This window comes from Cheilinus undulatus, linkage group 18 (genome assembly GCF_018320785.1).
Source record: "Cheilinus undulatus linkage group 18, ASM1832078v1, whole genome shotgun sequence".
NCBI lineage: Eukaryota > Metazoa > Chordata > Actinopteri > Labriformes > Labridae > Cheilinus > Cheilinus undulatus.
In genome coordinates, this window is record NC_054882.1 from 39,782,310 (window position 1) to 39,800,174 (window position 17,865).

At 37.9% G+C, this 17,865-nt stretch overlaps 1 protein-coding gene across 1 annotated transcript in view; it reads left to right on the top strand.

Moving 5' to 3' along the window:
* Positions 1–17,357, top strand: part of kcnk5a (potassium channel, subfamily K, member 5a) — a 38,787-nt gene extending 21,430 nt beyond the window's left edge. Inside the window, exons 2-5 of the mRNA XM_041813498.1 lie at positions 9,215–9,326; positions 13,353–13,519; positions 13,613–13,781; positions 14,037–17,357. Coding sequence (XP_041669432.1) covers positions 9,215–9,326; positions 13,353–13,519; positions 13,613–13,781; positions 14,037–14,983 — 1,395 coding nt within the window. The 3' untranslated portion in view covers positions 14,984–17,357. The remainder of the gene's footprint in view (positions 1–9,214; positions 9,327–13,352; positions 13,520–13,612; positions 13,782–14,036) is intronic.
* Positions 17,358–17,865: the final 508 nt, after the last annotated feature.

Sequence of the window (17,865 nt, forward strand, 5' to 3'; positions counted from 1 at the left end):
ATACTTAAATGATGCAGCAACAAAAGATGCTGGGAAAAACAATTCATGATGGAATAGAAAATGTTAATTGCTACATTTTTTTTGCAATTCTGAACTGATCCAAAAATGTCTGAATACTGATCATTTTAAATGTGCTCACTTTTGTCTGAATTTTCTCCTGTAGCCAGTTTGGCCGAAGTCGACCTGTACTCTAAACCTGCTGCCTTTTTCTCTGTGCACCAGAATAACAGTCTATAAACATAATAAACCACATTATGCAGCATTTATAGAACAAGCGTCCAAACATAATGGTAGTTGCTTACTATCAAAGTGAAAATGGGTAACATGGTGTAAATATTATAGCTCAGGCTGCTAAAATGGGTGTGCAACTTTTTAAGTTGTGCATGGATCTTTATAAATAACATTTTTTCCACTAAAGTCATTTATTTTTGTATAATCACACTTTTAAATTTTGTTATTTCAGTAACTCATTAATCCATGTATTAGTATCATTGTGTGCCTTTAGTTTTTAATTCCTTAGAACTATCTTAAATATTTACAGAAGCCAACTTTGTTTGGGAAGTTTCTCTTCAGTCAAGTTTTTTCCTTTGTTAGAACGCTTTATTTCATTCAGTCGAGTTTTTATTAATTGTCCAGTTTGCTTTCTTCCATGTTGGTGGGCTTGGTCTTCCATCCAGTTGCTCAGACTTCAGGGAATCCAGTTTAACAGCTTCCTCCGAGCTGGTTAGGGCACAAAGTGTCTTTTATCTCTCCCCCCCAATGCTTGTGCGTTTTCTCCTTGTTCTCAGGATCATTAGTGACCTGAAGTGACCATGAGCTGACCAGTGGCTGACCCTCTGACCTTTGAAACACCCTGAGAACTGCAGAGCCTGTTGAGTCACATGTGAGCATCTTTTCACTGGTGGACATCATTAGAAATCCTCTGAAGGATTCGGAAATGACAGATGAGGGAGTTAGATTACCAGAATACATGGGAGTGATTTAGATCAATGGAACTCTACTCTCCAGAATCTGTCTTTAAGTCATTTATGCGTGGCATTAAACACCGGTTTTATGCGTGCCGATACTAAGCTGATTGCGCTCGGTGATGCTATTTAACAATTAAATCCTGTTCTGAGTACTAATAAGATTGAATTGACTGCTCAATCTAATACCAAAAGTTACAAGGTATTAGTGATGTGTCCTTTGGGAACCAGACGTTTCTAAGAGTGAGGATTTTCATGTGAACAATGGGAGCCAGTCCCTGTTTGAAAATTTTGTGTAGTTCATTTTAAGATGAAACAGTACCGATCACAGAGCAGATCAGCTCTTAGAACATTTTTTCCATGACAAAAATTAGACTAAGACTAACAAAAATAGATCTGTGATGACTAAAACTGACAAAAACTAAGTTTAGTTTTTCGTCAAGATGACTAAAACTAGACTAAAATGTAATGTAGTTTATGTCTGACATTCAAAATCGGTGATATTTCCCCACTGTGGGTAAATCTGTCAAAAAAACGATGCATCTGTATCTATTCTGCCTCTCAGCTGTAGACCCCAGGTTTGATAGGGTGCATAGAGCACACTACCATGATTTGGTACCAGATTTAGGCAAGAAAATAAATGCTTGGACTAAAAGTAAAGACTAAAATGTGAGGACTTTTTATGGACTAAAACTAGACTAAAATGTTTTTGAGTTTTTGTTGACTAAAACTAGACTAAAACTAAAAAGGATAGCTGACTAAAACATGACTAAAACTAAAATGCATTTCATTGAAAGACTAAAATTAGAATTAAAAATAGCTGCCAAAATTGACACTGCTTTGTATGTGGACTACCACAGTTTACATCCTTATGTTATCTTTAATGCAGGCCAATATACATCGCATTTACACTACCAGACCAATCCAGATGAAGGCATCCCAGGAAACTGTCTATGCAGTTTGAGTTAGGGCTAACCAACACAATATTAAATTAAACATAGACTGTTCTTTACTGTAGGCCAGTGCTGAATGTGAGGGTGAAATTAGATGAGGCATGAATCAGTATGAAGGACATATTTTTATCAACTTGTATAAACAGAATTGTAAACTGACTGATTTGTTTAACCACGTAACAGAGCCCAGCCAAACAAGTGTGGTGTAAAGATTAATATGAAAGTCTGTAACAAAACTCCACAATTTGGTAATAACATGTGGTTGTGATTATACTGGGACATTGATATGTCACGAGTCTTCTTGCTTGGTAGTTAAGGTAGTAAATGCAGATAATACTGACAGTTTTGAAGTGCTGCTTTTGAAATCATTAAAAATAAGTTTTCCCCTTTTTTTGTAAATAAAGGTGCTTCTACAAAGTCCAACTGTGGCACTGTTCTAAACTTAAAGGCCTCCCTATAAACCTTTCAAGTACTACTTGATGGAAACGTATTTGCATCCTCCTATGTGATTATGTAATTGTACAGCTTAACATTGCAATTGTGCTCAGGTTAGTTGTGCAGCACTAGTAACAAATCACTCAAACTAAAGCGCAGGTTGCAGGAACAGTTGAGACTGTGACGTTCAATCTGTGGCTTTAGTCTATTGGGCCATTCAAATGAAGTTATTGTAAGAAACAGAAAGGAATGATCATTTTACACCATTCTCATTACAATAAGAAAAATGTGCAAACATACCTTTTTGCAAGAATGAATGACACCTGAATGTTTGAATGATGTATAGAGCATAAGATCTCTGCTTCTGCAAAATAACAAGCAATAACTGATATTTTGACACACATTTCAGTTTAAAGAAAGATTGCATCCTCTGCAATTTGACAATTGCAATAAGACCCATTGTAATTTCATCTAAATTTCAACCCGTCTTCACAATGCATTGAGAGACATTCATTACATCTGACTGGCATTAAAGATTTCCACCTAGATATTTATCCCTATCAATCCAGGGCATAAATGTGCTTTTAGTTTTACAGTTCAGTTCTCGTCCTCTTAACGAGAGGCATGCAATAAGGTCACGGTGCTCATTCCCATGATGCATTTTGCCCTCTGCCCTCATTGTATTCCTGTGAATCAGCATTTGCATGTCTCAAACTTCAGCACTTTTTATCTTGCAGACTGAGCAACATGTGCAAATCACCCTCATCAGGTGCAGAGCTGAGCACACTCTCAGACCACAGACAAGACCCACCAACACTGGCACCTGTCACTTTTTCACTTTTTCCACTAAGCAAACAGCCCAAGATTTTTTCAGCATTAGCTAGTGTGGCATGTTAGCTAGTCTCCTTTTGGCAAAGAAGGACCCAAGAATCCTATGAATCATGGGGGAGTCACCCGAGCCGTCTGTCATATAAATGTTTAAATCCACTTTATAAAACTGGAGCAGCTGTGTTACTGTGAACATCTTATCTCTTTCCATTAAGACCATGTTGGAAACTTTCCTGTACATGTGACGGCCATTACCCTTAACTGTGGGAAGGTCTGATGATTAAACACACGTGTTTCTTATCAAGTCAGCAAAGTAACCTGATTTCCCTTTGACACAATCTGCTGTACAGTCTGTTTTACTCCTAGTTTTACAGGAGCATCCTTCCTTTACAAAGGCTCTAACCAACTAAATTTCAGTCTAAAAGCAGTAATTAGAACAATTAGTTGACTTATGGTGTGTTTATGTTGTGAAATGAATCGCTCAAAAATGCTTTTAGGGCTTTTAAATGTTTGTTTTTGGTTCCGTCTCTTTTTCAGTCATGTTTTGTTTCATCTAAAGTCTAGCACACACTGCAAGATGTTTAGAATATTAACCTAAATTTGGAAATGTGGGAGACCCCACACATGGCAGCATGTAATGAGATTTAACCGCTTCTTCCTTCAAGTGTTTGATGTGCAATGAGATGCCAAACACTCTACACCACACACTAGAACGTTCACCAACAGACTCTGCACTCTTAGTACTCCAAATCTGACGCAGTTAAATGTTTCAGATGTAAATGTGCCATTGAAATCATCCAGTGACACGTCTTATAATCCATCCATCAGTATTTTTTAATCCAGGACACAAGCCAACCAGCTACCCAGATACTTGTGACTAAAACATTTGACTTTGCCCAATAACTGCTTTTGAAAATGGAGAAAAAGGCAAATGTAAAAGACTGTGTGTATTTCCTTTTACAAGAATGAAGGAGTCAATTTGCCATTCCACTATTTTGCATTTAAAACTATTTGTGCTTAGTTTTGGATTTATGTAATGTCATAAACCTAGGGTACTTGACACAGACCTGCTTTTATTTTGAAAATAAGGAGCTCTGAGCAGGTCACAGATTAACCTAATCACCAAAAATAACTTTTATGGATTGAAAAGGAAATTAGGGGACAGTTAAAAGGTACATTTTTGACTTTTGACCACTGAGTTGTCTGAGTTTTTTTAGTTAAATCGGATGTAGTAAACATAGATATTAATGACAATAACATTTAAAAACACCACCAATTATTGACCTTAAGTAACAATGATTAAAGCAGTGAAGCTGACAGTCCAAGGTGAAATATAGTTTGCAATCACTGCATTCCAAATTATTATGCAAATGACATTTTTCTCTCATTTTCCTAAAAATTTGATGCAAATGACAGAATATTTTTTAAGTCATCAGCCATTAGATGAATTTGTCTGGCAGAAACCTTCCTCATTATGCCTTTATCTGCACCAACCTATCTGGGCTCTAAATCGGCCACAAATTTCTTCACAGTACGATGATCATGCTTCAGTTTTCCTGAAATATCTCATGTTTTCATACCTTGTCCAAGGCATTGCACTATTAGTGGTCTTTCAGCAGCAGAGATCCTTTTTTTCCCCCATATTGCTGAAACCTGTGGCCTGCTTAATAATGTGGAACGTCCTTCTTAAGCAGTTTTCCTTTAATTGGGCTCACCTGGCAAACTAATGATCACAGGTGTCTGAGATTGATTTCAGTGATCCAGAGAACCCTGAGACACAATACCATCCTTGAGTTTCATTGGGAAACCAAAAATTGAATGTTTATGACACTGAAATCCAATTTGCATAATAATTTGGAATGTGTTATATATAATGCTTCATACTACAGTGGCATGTTGGTCGTCAACAGCTTACAGTTTTTGTACATGGCCATGGTAGACATTTCCATGGTTACAGCAGGCCCCACCAATAGAGATATTGCTGTGACACCCTAGGACTGTGGCTACTGTAGTATTTTCACAACCAGGCAGGTTAATTCAGACACGGTGGTTAATCAAACCCACTTCACAGAAAATGAATGGGAATTTAACTTCCAGAACCATGTTGTTGGGCTCCGTTTAGGTCAAGCTCTTTTCTTTGTTAGTTGAATTTTGATATGTTTAATAGTACAAATTGTATAAGCACTCTCGTTGTTGTTGGCTTAAGGTCCAAACTCCAGCATTTGTCATCCAATAGATTTTTGATTTTGAAAATGTCTAAGAATTTGGGTCATGATTGCTCATTTAAGAGGTTGTAGGAGGTCTACTCCGGAGGATGGACCAGTTGAGAACCAATTGACACATCAAGCTTAGTTTATCCAAGACAACAGTATAAATGTATCAAGATCACTAGAGAGCAATTAAAGTTTACTTGTTGTCATGGCAGGACAGCATACAATACAATATTTAGATGTATGCCTACTTAGGTCTTCTGCACAAAGGCTTTTGCTACATTTTTCTAACTAGCCACACATGTTTGACCTCCTGAAAACCTGTCTGTGATCCACTTATTGGTCCTGACCCACCAGTTGAGAACCATAGATCTAGCCTGTTTTAAAGAAAGCCATGTTCGTGACATGGAAAACTCCTACTTCAAACCCAGCTTACCCTCTAATCTGGCTTTGTGGAATACCCCAGGTGCAGTGTAGTAAAAACCACACACAGCCCTCTTCACAACCGCTGCACTTGAGCCTGAGCTCATCTGGACACTCTTGCTGATTACTTTAACTGAATAAAAGAGCATGACCCTGAATGTGTCTGCAGTACATCCTCATACTTTCATTTACTGACACAAGAAAAAGTCTCACTTCCCATAACTTGGCCTCTTTCACTAACATATGTAACCCGAAAAGGCCACCTTCTTCTGCTATAGTTATGTTTATGGAACATACGATACCAGGAAGCTGTTTCACAGTTAATTTTGACAGGGTTTATTTTAGTGCTGCACTAGTAATCTAATCTCAATTGCAATTTCAGGCATAAAGGCTGCAGTTATTTTTGTATGAGATAGTACTTGAAAGGTTTACAAAAATGCCTGCAGAAAGGCCTTTGACCTTACAATAGTGCCACTATTGCACTCTGTAGAAGTAGCTTTATTTTCTAAATGGGACCAAAAATTTTTTTTTTTTTTTTTTTTTTTTTTAGGAAAATACTGTTATTAAGAAAGCTGTACATTAAAAACTTCATGTTTTGTATTTTTAATGCTACTTAACACAATAATAAAAGACGAAAAAGTCCTTTGAGGCAACTTTCGCTATGAATTGTCCCTTTAGGCCACCGTAATTAAGCTTTCCTTGGCTGGGCAGGAATCTCCACAAAAAAGCAGGTTTTATCTGAACAGGGAGTTATGTTGAAAAGCATGACAAAGAACAGATTGTTGAGAAAACCTTTAGGCTTTTTCAACCTTAACTGAACTTAACAGAAAAAAAAAACTAAACAGATAAGTGTAAAAGTGTCTCATTAACTTGGGATCATTGGAGGTTATTGAGTCATTTTGTACATACACTCTGAGTCCTGATTATCTCTTAAGGTGTTCTACACTGCCTTTGACAGAGTTTGCACTTTGAAGCATTCTCCTACCTCCAAGTCCTGATTTCTGACCAAACCAGTGTTGCAGTGCAGCACCTTTATTATCAGTCTGAAAGTCAACATCATAAAATACATCTCTTCACTTAAGTCAATAATCAACACTGCTTCATATTGTTAAAATGGACATAAAAATTTGGTTTCAAAGTAAAAATGAATGCATTTTAGACATTTGATTAAGAATGTGAGTAATCCCGTATTCTGACTGAGAGTCATTGATTGGTAACAATCTTTAAAACTGCCAGGTCTATAAACTATCCAGGAAATGTGTTGTCATGACTGTTGTTAATCTACTTGTGATGTGCCATCCCACCCTCTCTACATCCTAGGTGAGTGGGTTGAAAACCACTGATGTAGGTTTTTCTTCATAGTTTGATGGTTAATGGAAGACATGCACTAATTGTGAAAATTGGTGCCTTGATAATATTACATTTGAAAATTGCTGCCAATATTTACAACTGTTTTTTTCCTCTTTTTTTTTTTTGGCTATGAGAAATCTGCCTATATCAGCTATAAATATTGGATGAACAAAGTTAGTGGAATTTGAGGATCAAACAACAGACCTACGCCAGCTGAAGTCTTTCTTTATTCATCAGCATCCCTTATACTTTAAAGTGTGTTTTAAGGGACTGCAGTTTTTCTGAACTACAGCTAAATATTGGTGCCAGTATCAGGAAAATTAATTTGTAAATATACTGGACATCATCAAAAATCATTATCATCACTGCTCATGCAAGATGTGGGTAAGCCCATCATCGTGCGTAGAGCCCACTAGGTTAGCCAGAGTCTGCCAATGATGTTGGTCTTGCGCCATTTCCTCAGCCTCAGTGGCAACTCTGAGCTGTTTGAGGTCTTCCTTAATGACAACTAGCCAGCTTTCCACCCTGTAATCCAGGGGTTGAACTTGAGAAAAGCTTTGGTTGGATGTTCCAGCGGGAGGTGGCAAACATGACTAAACCAAAAATCCAATATTTAATATCCACTTATAGTGAAAATTGCATGTTAAGCTCACATTTTATAGTCTATGTTAAATAGTCTGTCTGACCATGAAATTGGGTAATAGTTTAGTTCATCCAGATAGTCACTTTTGCCCTGCTATGGAAAATCCTCTGATTCAGGGGTTAGTTATGCCAAATGACAGCAATGAATTGATGGGACAAAATCTTCCACTGGCATCTGTTATTGCCACATAATTTACTGGTGAGGAGATGTCTTTCAAGACATTTGATACTGGCCAAGAACAATGCTAAACCAGTGCATTGGTGCATCCCCCGTAGATAAGGCCCAACATATTCTTTTTGTTTTTTGCACAGTGAATACGGTGATAACACTTTATCAGGTCAACAGGAATATGTAGATCTAGGGTATCAAAGGTCTGTGTAATCGGCGTAAGCCAAATCAGATTTCAGCCTGAACATGGCCAACAACAAGGTTAGCTCATGCATGTAAATATAACCAGTAATTATAGAAACTGCTGACTGTCAAATGTGCGTAAGCAGGACAGTGAGGTTTCTCTTCTTTAATTTCTAGTCATGGTTCCAACACAAACTTGGTCATCAGGGCTGTCATCTCAAAGCCCAACAGAGGAGCTGTTTTGTTTCAGCTCACAAAAGAATCCCCCCTCCTTGTTCTGGTAATTACAGAGCACTACTGTCACAGACCTGCTATTATTAAGGAGCCATGCATCTTTCAGTACTTAAGGGCTTATGTGAATTTTGCCAACCCTTGCACATTTCCCCTCTTTGAGCACATTTGGATATGCACAAGTCTTTTTGAAGACCCAGCAGGGGCATTTCTGTTTGTGTTGTGGCCATTCGAGCACACATTTGGTTTGGGATGATTGATTAAGCTTTTCATTGCTTTGTTGGATGTCAAAACTTCTTGCAGGAACCATGGCATGTATTTCTCATTCTTGTTGGTCAGAATAATTTTAATATTTTATTGGGTAGTGATACTCTTTATACAGTTCATATTGAGTCAGATCTCTCAGAAAGCAAATACAAGGCAGAGCAGCCACTGAAAAGCACCTGGAGCGTCTTAATCCTTGCGTAATTATGGGATTATGAAATAGATGTTTAGGGATGCAGAACTTACCTTCCTGTTTCTCTACCAGTGTAAGCACTGGTTGGAACTATATAGCCCTTGGGTTAAAAGTGATTCTCAGGGGTGCCTCAGTGTTGTTTCAGCTCATCAGAACCACTGGAGATACCATCAATGCATTGCAGGAAGTATGTGATGGAAGAAATAAAGATTACACAGAGCAAGCTTCCTGTCTTCCTTCAGTTTAGCCAGATTAGACTCTTTTATAACTTGTAGTTTGTGACATCCACTGGTTTGCTCTCCATTAAGTTGTCTTTAAGTCATACTCAAGCCTGGACTCAGTTGTGGTCTTGTTTCCTTTGTCTACAGGTGGTATCTGATGCAGCAGGCCAAGGGGTCACAATAACTGGCAGCAAGACCTTCAACAACTGGAACTGGCCAAATGCTGTTATCTTTGCTGCCACTGTTATCACTACTATTGGTAAGTATTTTCGGATGTTGACTAATGATGGATCTGATGGGATACCAGACATTTTGCAGCTGTTCTAGCTCCTTTACTTGGTGTTTTTGGGGGTAATGCAACTCATTCATGTTGAGTAACTAAACCCTCAGACTTCTTTTTGGATGAAAACCTGTCACTAGGATTTAGTTGCACTGTTGATCTGTTGGAGTGTAAATCTTAGTATTGGAGTATTTCAGTTGTATATTTTGTATTAAGAATATGCCTGTTGACAGCCCTGTACAGGTTGAGACTGTTGGCAAGTGACTCATGTAGTATCATCTGTCTTTAACACAGAGCTCAACAATTAATACCCACTTTCTCCACAATCGTAAACTTCATGAGCAGCAGGCAATGGCCAAAACTGACAGGTCAAGGCAGGTTCCACCAATCAGAGACATCACTGTCACTCTAGGATTATGGGTAATGCAGTGCTTGTGCCTGAAATGACATATAAATCATGTTTTAATCAAAATAAGGTAGATAATGTAATAGCTTATGTCTTCTACATGACTATACATCAACGATTCCCCATTAAAACCATCTTTTAATGGATAAAGGTGGGCTTAACCAATCAGAGTTGGTTTCTTTTTAAAGTTGCAAAGGTCTGATGGACTTGAGCTTGTATTGCACTTTTCTAGACCGGGGTTCTCAACCTTTTCAGCCTGCAATCCCTAATATAAAGGTGTCAGTGACCGGAAACCCCCATTGTACCTGAAGGTGGTTGAACACAGTCATGCTCATTCTAGAATAGTCATGTGGAGACAAGGCTGCCCATTAGGGGAGAAAAAATGTCCCAGCCAAACTGGGGACCAGCAAAATCATAGTCCATTGTAAAGTTAAACTGTGGTATTTTATATTTAACCTGAATAATAACCACTCTTATCAAAGAAACTAATTTTAATTCATTTGTGTAGGAAGTAGCCCTCTTAAAAATGTAAATCCTTTTGTTAAAACTGAATTAATATACGTTAAAAATAGCTAAAATGGTTTAATAATGGCAAAAAATGGTGGGAAAGGTGGTGAAATTAGATTTTAAAAGTAGCAGAAATGGGTTAGAAATGCCAAGAATTAGTTAAAAGTGGCAAAAAAAAAAAAGGCGAAAATGGGTTAAAGTAGCAAAAATGGGCATATTAAGTAGTAAAGGGGGATTCTAAAGGGGCTGAAATGGTGTTAAAGTGGTAAAATAGGTTGGTATTTAATGAAATGGGATGAAAATTGATATAAACTGGCAAAAAAAGGGTTAGTGGAGGCAGAAATAGTCAGAAACTGGCAAAGATGGTGATGTCAAATTGTGAAATGTGGCTTAAAAAGTGGTAAAAGGGGTTAAAGGTGGTAATAATGTGTCAACAGATCAAACAAAAGGGAGAGAGTGGCGAGATTTGGTTTAGAAGTGGCAAAAACAGGCAGAATAAAGTGGAAAGGGTTTAAAACTGACAAGAATGGGTTTTAAGTGGCAAAAATGTGCTAAAATTGATGAGGAAAAAGTGATAAAAATGTGTTAAAATTAGGTAAAATAGGTGTAAAGTGGCAACAGTGTAATTAAAAAATGTCTTCAGTTTTTTTAAGGCATCTGGAGACCCCCTGTCAGTGTCTTGCAACCCCCAATGGGGTTCCGACCCCAATGTTGAGAACCCCTGTTGTAGATGTCTGAAAGTCAAAGCACCTTTTACACTGTAGGTCACATCTGTTCACCCTCATACACTCCACAGTTACACACTGATGGTGACGGCTGCTTTTTAGAGTAGGCATCAGTATTAACAAATCTCATTCTTACACATCCATCCAAATTGAAGTCAAGTGTCCTGTCCAAGGATGCAACGACATGTGACCGCAGGAACTGGGGATCAAACCGTGACCTTATGGAGAGAGTCTCCTGAGTCACAGTGGGCCTGGACTTGCCTCGCTGACAGTTAGACTTGAAGCATAACAATGCTGAAGTCAGGGAAGGTCAATCCTACACAGAGGTGGGCACAGTTTATCAGAAATAGAACTTTATTTAGTGTTTACCCTCCACAAAGAAGTCAATTTTAGTAGTAGGTAATCTATATATGTATTTTTTTAAATTACGACATAAACGTTAAGGACTTGGTGAAAGTGCAACTGTCTGCCCTGGTCCCTGTGTTTACTCAGACTTTGTTGCATGTTTTTGTCATGCACACATTCACGGCCCATTGAAAATGGCTTTGTGACCCACCAGTTAAGGACGAAGGATTTAACTTACATTTGATGCTATTGCTTACTCTCATGATAATTTTATCCCAATAAAAACTGTGCTGCTGCACTAGAAAGAATCCCCACTACCCAAATCCAATAAAAGATTCAATCGAAACATATAGCATCTATAAAAATCCATGGATCGATTCAAATAAAAGGGTAATGGATTTTTTTTTTTTGCTAATTTACCAGCCTTTGCTGTAGCGTGGTGGAGCTCTGGAAGTGCAGCATTCCCTTAGATTACCTACTCAAAACTTCCAGATTTTGCCTGGTCAAATGTGAGTAAATAAACTAGATTTGTGGCTAGCTGTTAGCTACCTGCTACATCCATTCTGGAAACAGCTTTGGTCCAGCATCTCTCTTTATATCAGCTGGAGTGTGGTATGTTTTACAGAAATCGCTGTATAAACATTCGACAGATCAACAATTTGATTTCTGACGTGCTTCTATCTCTGTGCTTCACATTTACTATTTCTGGTATGGTGGTGTTTGTTGTGCTTCCTTCTTCTGCCAGCTTGCTTCCTAATTGGCTATTATTCTGTTCTACATAGTAAATGCTCTGCTGTCCAAACTTATATCTGATCATTAATATTGAACACAGCATGTCTCTGGTCTTCTTTTGAGTAAATTGAAAAACAAAACAGGAACATTTGGAAAAATACCTTCTAGAACAATCAGATTATTAGGCCAGAGGGAAGGAATTGGACCCACATCTGCACTATTATATTGTAGCCTTGTGTACTCAGCTTCATGCTGCAAATCAGAATATGGACCAAGCGCAGAAATATTGGCTGTATATATTCACATTTCACTATGTGCAAAATTTGACCAATCAGACTGTCCTTTGTAAATCGTTTGGTGGGGACATCCCACGTGACATGCAGGGAGAGGAGGCTGAGCAGATCATTTTTAGGGTCACTGTTTTTGTTTGAGTGTGATCACTACATAGCAGGGCTAAACGGTTCGGGAAAATCTAACTGCGATTTATTAACCCAATACTGCGATTGCGATTTAATATGCAATTATTTCTTATATTTGTTAAGTTTTTTATCTCATGTATTTTCCAGCAAAAACAAGCATTCATTCTATGCTATAACCAACACAAGATTAGGTTAAACTCGGGCTGGACAATTTAAAAAAAAAAAATCTAATTGTGATGATTTTGACTCATTTTGCAAATCGGATATGAACTGTTGTATTAAAGGGAATGATAAATTTGATATGATTCTAATATTTTAATAAGAAAAACATAAAAAAATAAAGAAAATATGATTTTTTTTGTACACTGTTCTAAAAATATGCCCCGAGAATGATTGCATGATGTGTAATGCATGTCTCTGCTGCAAAAGAAGTTTTAAATTGGTATTTTAACACGAATTTTAGGTCAAAGAAATAATGCACCTTCTGCAATTTAAAAATTGCAGCAGGCCATATTGTAATTTAATCTAATGCGCGTTTAATTGCCCAGCCCTACTACATAGGAGTTCTAATACATGTCTTTAGCTTTCAGGGAGACCTACAAAACTTGGGACATACTGGATTACACTGTGATAAACTTAATGCTTTCAAGTGTATAAGTAGTAAATTTGAATTGAGATAATTCAAACTAGGGCTGGGCAGTTAATTAAATTAAATTGCTCTACACCAGATTTTTGAAAAATGCCTTTGCAAGAGCCACAATCTAAATGGTGAAAAGTGGCAAAAATGGATACAAAGTAAAGCAAAGTAGCAGGACTATAGAGATACTGTTTTCAACAGTATTAACCAGTTTTATTCACTTTATTTCTGCAGGATATGGAAACATTGCACCCAAAACCTCAGCAGGCCGTGTTTTCTGCATCTTCTATGGACTCTTTGGTGTGCCTTTGTGCCTTACTTGGATCAGTGAGCTGGGAAAGTTCTTCGGTGGTCGTGCCAAGCACCTGGGACAGTATCTCACAAAGAAAGGATTCTCACTGGTAAGCTAATTTGAGCTTCTATCCTCTTCTTGAAAAAGCCCCTGTACAGCTCTGTGGTTTCACCTGAAGTGTTTTTTTTCTTTTCTTTTCCAGAGAAAGGCTCAGTTTACCTGCACAGCTATCTTTCTGCTCTGGGGTGTGCTGGTCCATTTAGTTCTTCCACCTTTAGTGTTTATGTCCCAGGAGGGTTGGTCATATATAGAAGGCTTGTACTTCTCCTTTGTCACCTTGACCACCATTGGCTTTGGAGACTTGGTAGCAGGTAAGATGGCAAATGAAAAAGTTAATGATTTTTTAACTGAGCGAGAAATCCAAACTTTGGAATGACTATTGATGACATGAAACACATTTTCGAGCTGGTTAAGAATCAATTGTTTAATCACATCTAAGTTGTGAACAGATAACAGAGACATAATGGTCCATATCTCTGATATCTACTTTGATTAAACCAATCACTTTAACTAAAGCAAGAACTTTGTATTGAAATAACCTTTGACTGTTTTGTTTGTTCTTGCAGGTGTGGAACCAAACAAAGAGTACCCGACCTTGTACCGCTACTTTGTGGAAGTTTGGATCTATCTTGGCTTGGCCTGGCTTTCTTTGTTCTTCAACTGGAAAGTGCGAATGGTGATAGAAGCCCACAAGGCGCTAAAGAAACGCCGCAAGCTGCGTAAGCTGTCTCTGGAAGAGCTCAGGCATTACAAAGAGTCTCACAAAGCTTCCCTTCGTTTGCCACCTACTCCTAATGATGTTAACATCTTCAGCTTTCTGTCCAAAAAGCAAGAAGGCTACAATGACTTAATCAAACAAATCGGCACTAAAAGAGACAGCCGAAGTAGCAGCAGCAGTTCCAATACCACCAACAAAGCTAAGGAAATGAATCGCTCCAAGAGTTGCAATGATGCTCCTATGTTTAATGGTCACACAATCCTCAGTCTTGATCGTTCTCCACGCCAAAAGAGGCGCTATAGTTTCAGTGACCGTGTCACTGTCGCTTTGTCAAAGTCCAAGAACTACCTCCTTGGCACAGACAATGGATCGCTGCTAACAGAGGACCAAGCTGAGGCGGAGCTAGAACAGGACCAAATGTTTGAAAACCAGCTTGACAAGGATGTTGACATTGAGAATGCAGGAATGGGAGATTGTGGAGCCAGCGGTCGAAGACCATGGGACTCCAAAGACTATCATCCTCTCACAATCCAAAATGCAAATATCACTTTCATAGATGAGGAGAACTTTCTCAGCAACAACTTAGAGGGAGAAGAGGATGACGAGGATGATGACGACGATTCTAAAGCGAAGTTATCGATTACCACGTGTGACGAGAACATTGAAACAAACTCTAAGGAAGAACAGAGCTCTGAATCTGAAGAGTCTGTGTTCACTAGTGATGGCTCAGAGCACAGCCACTCCTATGAGAAACTTGTGGAGGAGTATGCGAAGGAAGAAAACACAGACTCCTGAGCTTAGCTTTTAACTGAGTTTGAATTGAAGTGTGCTAATGTGAAAGAAAATCAGAACTCCCATTGAACTTTTGGAATTCTGGAAATGAAAGACTGCAAAGCCATGAACAAATTTCACATGAATGTTCCTTTTTCAATTGTGAAATGAAAATCCACAGTTTGAGTATCTTTTTAAAGTTTTTTTAACAAAGTCTTGAACAAAATTCAATTAACATGGAGTAACGAGCATAACCCTGTGAGTATTTATCATCTGATCTGTATATGTCTGTTAAATGATTTTGTGCCACAAATTCATTTTTTCCAAAACCAGTTGACCTATCGCTAAGTCCCTCAGCTCACTTGGACAGTCAGCATACCTTCTAAGTTAAGAGTTTGCAGTTTCGTGGGCTTTTACAAAACGTTTCACTACAATTAACACTGATATCCAACAGTCAGAGAACAGAAATACTGGGTTTTAAAGATGATATGATGAGCTAATGTTATGAAGCCGAAGCTGACCATACCATTGGTAGTAAACTGGCTTTCTTACATTAACATTATGCAGCAAAGTTCACAGCAACTTGGTGTCTTGCCTTTGAACAAATGTAGACACTTTTGCTGATAATCAGTGTTGCCTTTATCTCAAGCCCATCATTTGATAAATTTCCAATGTATAACTGTAAAAATTTCAACAAAACTGAGAAATTCTAAATTTCTAATGCCTTTCTGTGGTCTGCAAGCTTGATATGCAACTGGATTGGATATCTGCTAGAAATGTGATTGGCTTTTGTCATTTGAGGGTGGGACTTAGCCATAGGTCAGTTAGTCATTTTTTCCTATAGGCTGTTAAGAAATTATGAGTGGAAAAGTGCGTGATTCTCCATAGTTTCTACCATGCATATTCACCATATTGGTGTTTTTATAGTATTTATTAAAATGAAGGACAAAGTAGCCTTTTATTCAACGGCTACTTGGGCTTTTATATGCCTCCATTGCACAATTGCACCAAAATTTGGACAGTTTAAAGTCCAGTATCAGTGCAGATTGTCTTTAAAACCTGAGCCACTTGTCCTGAAAGAAACTGAAGGGGGAACAAGAGCCAATCCTCTCTTTTCATTTCATTCCTGTCTTTTTTGAGGTCCTGATAATACATCTTTGATTGCATTTTATGTCACTGCTCTAGAGGTCATATGCATTAGCTACAACTAAGAGGAGGAAAAATCATTAATGTTAACAACAGAAAAGTGTATTTGTGTTTGTGTGACTCTCCAAACCAAGATTTTTTGCCTTCTTTTAACTTCTGCTCCAAGATTACTGTGGAAAAAAATCAGCTTTTGAAATAATCATCCCATTGTGACATGATGTAAATAACTTCTTGGAATAGAACCCAGTTGAGTGGACCCAGTTGTTTTTTTTCTCCACTGGCAGCATTTTAAGTGTCAAGCTGTGGCTTCTGAGCCCCCCTAGCATGGCAGTGCATAATGTGAAATGAAACTTTCTCAGCGTCAATATTCTCACATTTTGTCTCTCTCTTTTTCACCCTTTCACTTCATTGTGTTTGCCATGTAAATATTGGCTCGGGGCCCATCAGTAGCCACAAACATGGCTCTGCTCAGGACGTGGCCTTGCTGCTGGTGTTTGCCTTTGGGGGCCTGTGCTGGCACAAATGACTCAAGTAGCGATTACATCAGGTAGCCGAGGTTAAACTGCTGCAGATCAATACTCTCTTGACGTAGCCTTTTAGTCATGAGGTTTAACATCAGCAGTGTTGGTGCTCTCTTTTACTGTACAGTATTCCCCTTTTCATGTGGACACAAAACTGTAAACCTAGAGGGGCCAAAACATGTCCAAATATTTCCATACTTTGACAGGTTCTTTTCCTGCTCTCTCACTGCCTTTTGCACACATTAATATGCGCACAATAACTTAAACAGTGTTACTTTGAATGGTAAAATGGCAGTGTTTGCAGTATCACAATAGGGGATTCTAGCCAGCTGGGCTATATCCAATATTTTTGCCTTCAGTTGCGTTAAATGCCTTAAACATACTGCAAAAAAGACAGTATAATTTAACATCTGTTGAATCTACTTGTAATGACTAACTGTAAAGGAGTTTCTTTTTTCCTCTTCCTCCTCTTGTATTTCATCACCTTTATGAGAGCATTTCCTTCTTTCTCTCTTTTTCATTGTTCTTCTCAATGTGCACATGCAGCAATGTTATAAAGCCACGGTACTTTTCTGGACTGAATTTCAAGCATGTTTCTACGTTATTAGTACAACAGGTTGGGCTGGTTCATTGTCCCAAGTTTTGCTCCATTGTTTGAAAACTCCAGCATATTTTTTATGTAGTTGTCTTTTTTATGGTTAAATTATTCATGTTTGTAAAGTTTGTATATGACTTCCAACAAAACTGTATATGTCATGTAAATAAGTGTTTAATAAAACTTGAGTGTTGATGTACTAATACCGCTTTTTTCCTGTTGAAGGTAGAGATGCAGATGCACACATGCTTTACAAACAGTGCTGTGAAAAAGTTTTTTCCCCTTTCCTGATTTCTTTTTTTGCATATCTGTCACACTTTAATGTTTCAGATCAAACAAATTTAACCCTTTATGACCTGCCATAGAACATGTCTGCCAGAGTACATCTTTACATTTTTACATGCTTTAGTGCCATTTTTTTGGAGTATTTGAATTGGCTGTGCATCAATACAACCCTTAGAACCCAACTTTTAATGTATGTATGAAGTCCATAGTGACAAATTAAATTGCCCGAAAATGCAAAAAAAAAACAAAAAAACAAACAAACAAAAAAAAAACAAGAAAAATGGAGAGGTTTTTTTTAAACATTTTCCTAAAAACAAAGATGTCACAGCTGTATCCCCCAAAATTGTGATTATATAAGA